Source organism: Octopus bimaculoides, chromosome 2, assembly GCF_001194135.2.
Source record: "Octopus bimaculoides isolate UCB-OBI-ISO-001 chromosome 2, ASM119413v2, whole genome shotgun sequence".
Taxonomy (NCBI): Eukaryota; Metazoa; Mollusca; class Cephalopoda; order Octopoda; family Octopodidae; genus Octopus; species Octopus bimaculoides.
The window spans coordinates 161,288,742-161,293,706 of NC_068982.1; the positions used below are offsets into that span (position 1 = coordinate 161,288,742).

The window sequence follows — 4,965 nt, forward strand, 5'->3', positions numbered from 1 at the left end:
TCTCGATTAGGCAAATCTCCCCGGTAGCACTGCCGGGCCAGAGATTTTTAGACATTATCCATTGGTCTCGCCCCGAAAGTTCTCCGGAAAAGAGCGACTAGCTGATCTTCTTCGACGCCCAAGGTCTCCCCAAGACGTCGTCGCACTTTTCCTCCACTAATCTTCTATAAAAAGTTAAAGTAGACGTTCCACCTATCGCACTGTCTGATTGGTTGAGGGCTGTGAGCGCTTGAAGACATTCCACTTTCCAAATGCTTCCACTCGGTCTCTGTTTTACCCAGGACTGCAGTAATGTTAATAATGGCTAATTGGATAAAAGCCAAGAGAGACAAAACTCAGGTAGATTCCCACTGTAGGTAATGTAAATCAGAAGAGGAAAGTGTTACTCATATAGTTAGTGAATGTAGTATGCTGGCACAGATAAGAATACAAGACAAGACATGACAATTAGGGACAGCCAGGATAGTTAAGAAGATTCTTGGCATCTAAAGTTACTTGTAGCCCGAGGTTAGGAATTTTTCTTTTACAACAGTTTAATCTGTTGTGCGTATATGAAAAAATAATAATAATCTCTCATTAGCCACAAGAGGCTTTAAATACATAGAAATAATTCATTATAGAAAAATGTACGGTTATATAAAAAGCATGGAAATAAGGAAAGATGTAACGATTTACCTGCCATTACCTCCGCCCACTCCTCTGAACGTTTTCTAGATCTAATAATGTTCTGCTTTTTTACTCGTAACATTTACAATTGCTCACTCTCTTCTCTGATACTTGTCATTTTTTCTTTCTCCTCCATTACCTCTTCTTCCTCTTCCCTTTCACCAGTCCCTTTCACCAGCTAAAAAGTCATTATTTGTAACGTTTCCTTTTCTCTGCAGGTATAAGCAAGGACTTGCAGAGCCAAGTTTCCCAAATTCGATACATCAATGATTTTGAGGGTGATGGAGACAAATGGGTGTATAAGATCTCTATCGAAGGAATGCCAGAAGCGAAAATTTACCCCTTCAAATTCGATGAATCTTATTCATCCACTGATTTCTTTGGTTCGCCTTTCACAGTAAGAACACATTTAATTCTTAAAACTTTTTGTCAAAAGCCACACTTAACTTTCATTATTGCAAGCTAAGAAAATACATATTAACTTTACTATTTCCCCGTTGGTTATAGCATATTAGAGCAACTACAAGAGCCAATGCTGAGCATGTTTTGGTCTTATTGGAATCTCTCCATTGTAGTATAGACGTTTGTGTAGCTGTCATAGAGAAACTCTAAGTAAATGCACAATAAAATACACTGGTTGGCAAATAGAGTTATTCAGAGCAAAAATTACTCGGAAACGTTCTTAAAGAAGTTTGACGTCTTATTAGATACGATCAAATGCGGTTAATATTAAGAATAATGAAGGATTGAAAGATTAGGTGATAGAAAATTCGAAATGGAAGAAATATACAAAAAGAAATGACTGAAACCAGAAAAAAAAAGATGAACTTACTGAATATGTTGATAAAGATTTTAAACTCCTATTAGACTGCTTTGGTTTTAAATTACAGTTGGAATGATAACAAAGTACTAAGAGAAGTACTATTATATATTACCTGGTCATGTTTAATAAACAGAAACGAACAAACACTATGGTATTAGATAGCTTCAAATTAATCAGTGCCTCTATTTAAAAAAAAGCACCTCCTTTCATCCTATTTACTTTTTGAGTAGATGCTGAATCTCTTATGATTAGAATGAGTAGAACATTTTGTTATCAAAGAGCAGAAACATGACTGATGGTGCATCAAAGTCCAATATCATTTCGTTATATAAATCCACGCCATCTTTAGTTGTTTCCATAAAAATGTAACATGATGGAAGGTCATTCGTCCACGTAAATATCTAAAACGAAGTACATGTTTGATGGGACAGTATAATAAAATTAGGGTAAGAGACGGTTGCACAAAATTAGCTTCTGCTTGATTAAAATAATTTGGAGTGTGCTGAGGAGATGAAAAACATGGGAAGGGTACGCTGAGCTACATAAAGTTGAGGCCCTCTGTTTTAGTTATGATATATCTATCAGTGTTCATTTTCAGTGCGTGGTTTTGCAAAACATGATCTACCCATGAGTTTATTATCAGTGTGTGGTATTGTTATGTATAATCTCTGTGTCCATTAGCAGTGTGTGGCATCGTCTGATAGAATTTTCGTATCTGTTTCTCTTTAGTGTGTGGTGACGAAACTTGCTGACAACAAAATACAGGAGACTATTACCCAATCGGCTGGCCAAAATATGGTCGTAGTCAAAACGATCGAGAATGATAGTAACATGAGTACCGTAAGTAATATGACTGGAATATTATATCATTGTTTGGGTTATTGATTTAGAGTCAGTTAATTACTTCATTTATGAATTAGTTAATTAATTAGATTTAATTAGTTTTAATTAACTGCTTTGTCAGTTGATTTGTTAACAAGTAATAGATAATGATTTACCATGTTAGAAAATTATTTTTTAGTTAATTAATGAAGTCGTTAGTTAATTAATAAGTTAATTAACTGCGTAGCTTGTTAGTTCTTGTTAGCTAACTCGGCAACTAGAAAACTTGTTAATTACGTACTAACTTGGTTTATTATTCAAATAATTAGTCGATTTATAAGTTAGCTAATTAGTTAGAAACTAATAAGAAAAGTAGTTAATTAGCTACTCAAAAAGTTGGCTACTTAATGAGTTAGATAAGTAGTTATACATGTGTAATTACAGACAGAAATTAACTATTAACGTAAGTTACCAACTAAGTTGATTTAGTTAGCGGGTTAGTGTTGTAGTGGTAGAAACACGGTCAGAGCGCTGTTTTGTATCACTCAGACGTTATCTATTAAACAAGGGCAGTAAACACAAACACGTTAAGTGCGTAGTTATGAAGTGAGCAGCATCTTGCACGTTGGAGAGAACTACTACTCAATTAATTCTTGAAAACAATTAATTCTTGAAAATGTACCGTGTAGCTACAGAATTGCAAGGAGGATCTACTTCAACAAGGAACCGGTAAATAAGTTTTCTGCACATCGACAAAATGTTATACATGGGCATATTGCCTGGAAACTGAGAACGACATCAATATTAACAGGATGTGTATTCTCTGTTAATCACAAATAAAAGTTACATACCACATTTCGAAGCTTAAGATTTTGTAATCCAAGAGAAAAAGAGAAAAACCCTTTGAACAAAAAAAAGATCAGTGAAGCCCTTAAACAGACAAATGTGAACGAAAATATCGATTATATTTCATGCAAAGGATAGACAATGTGTATATAGGCGCAAGCGTGGCTGTGTGTGGTAAGAAGTTTGCTTCCCAACCACATGCTTCTGGGTTCAGTCCCAGTGCCTGGCACCTTGGGCAAGTGCCTTCTACTATAGCCTCAGGCCTACCAAAGCCTTGTAAGTGGATTTGGTAGGCGGAAACTGAAAAAAGCCCGTCGTGTGTGTGTGTGTGTCCGTGTCTTTATGTCCGTGTCTTTATGTCCATGTTTGTCCCCCACAACCGCTTGACAGTTGACATTTCCGTAGCAGGAGATTATTCTTTCTCCAAAGTACTGCCGTAACAACTGTATTGTTTCTCTTGCAGTATGAGCAAGTTGCCCCATCTTGCTGGAACCATGTGTGAGGTCTACTTTGAATGGCCTTCACGTTCCCCAGACTTGACTAGCCTGGATTTTTTCTTGTGGGGATACCTGAAAGAGATGGTTTATGTCAACAAACCGGAGACCCTCATGCAAATGAAGAACATCAATAGAAATATTAGAGAAATGGGATCTGAAACTCTTAAGGGTATTATGGTGCAAGCTTTGGAAAGAGCACGGCGTTACGAAGCCGAAAATGGTTGCCATTTAAGCGATGTCAATTTTCATTTGATGTAGTGATGATGCAAAATTTGACATGCATATTAATTTCCATTATATCCTTTATATTGCATCAAAATTTCATGCATTTATTTGTTAAGTTAAGAAAGTTATTAAAAATTAAAACCCATAAGTGACTTTTGGGACATCCTGTATAATACCGTCTATAGAAAGAATTTGGGTTAAATATCAAAATAAGTATACCTCACATTGAGCACATCCAAACTTAACAGCGCCAGAGATATAACAAAGTACAGGGTGAGCCAAAAGTCATGCACCGAGATTAAAACTCAATATATATTACATATTTCGAAAACAATTATTATTGTCAGTTCACAATATTAATTGCCATAATTCTGCATTGTATTTAACTGAGAATAGATACTCAAATCATTAAGTGAGCTAAAAAAAGAAAATGTCATCTTCCCTTCGTAGCTCCTTAATAAGCAAAGGCTATATGCATTGTTAGATTGACTTTCCCTGAGCGTGCAGCTCTCTTCGTGAGCCTAGAGTAGCTGGGTTGACCTACTTAAAAACTTGGTGAAGAAATACTTATCATACCAGCAGTAAGTTATACATAGCAGCATATCCCGAAAGATGGGGAATATCGAAAACACTGACAGGATTTCTAGCCACTCCTGGACGTACAACGGATACATCCTCACTTGGAAGGCCATGCCCTTGCTATTTAGGAGCGGGAGATAGCTATTAAGTCTCTGATCAGTAAGAGACAATCGTCGGAGAGGAGCAGTCGACTATATAAGTTGTACTGGATGGCATTCATCGGCATACATACATACATACATGCATACATACATACATACATACATACATACATACATACATACATACATACATGCAAACATATATGTTTACACTCATGTATACATATATATATATCAGGTCATCCTATAAGTTCTGTCCGAATTTTGAATAAAGAAAACAAGTGATCAAATGTTATATTTAACTGAAATTTAATCATCAATGTACTTTCCCTGGTTATCTATGACTTCCTTCCATCTATTTACAAGCTTTTTAATCCCATCAATGTAAAACTCTTTTGGCTTCAAA

General features: G+C 35.8%; 1 protein-coding gene across 2 annotated transcripts in view; it reads left to right on the plus strand.

The window, feature by feature from the left end:
- The window catches only part of LOC106867514 (uncharacterized), a 23,405-nt gene that overhangs the window by 17,101 nt on the left and 1,339 nt on the right, over window positions 1-4,965 (plus strand). For both annotated transcript variants that reach the window (XM_014912402.2, XM_014912401.2), the window contains exons 2-3: window positions 885-1,063; window positions 2,219-2,329. In XM_014912402.2, coding sequence (XP_014767888.1) covers window positions 885-1,063; window positions 2,219-2,329 — 290 coding nt within the window. The remainder of the gene's footprint in view (window positions 1-884; window positions 1,064-2,218; window positions 2,330-4,965) is intronic.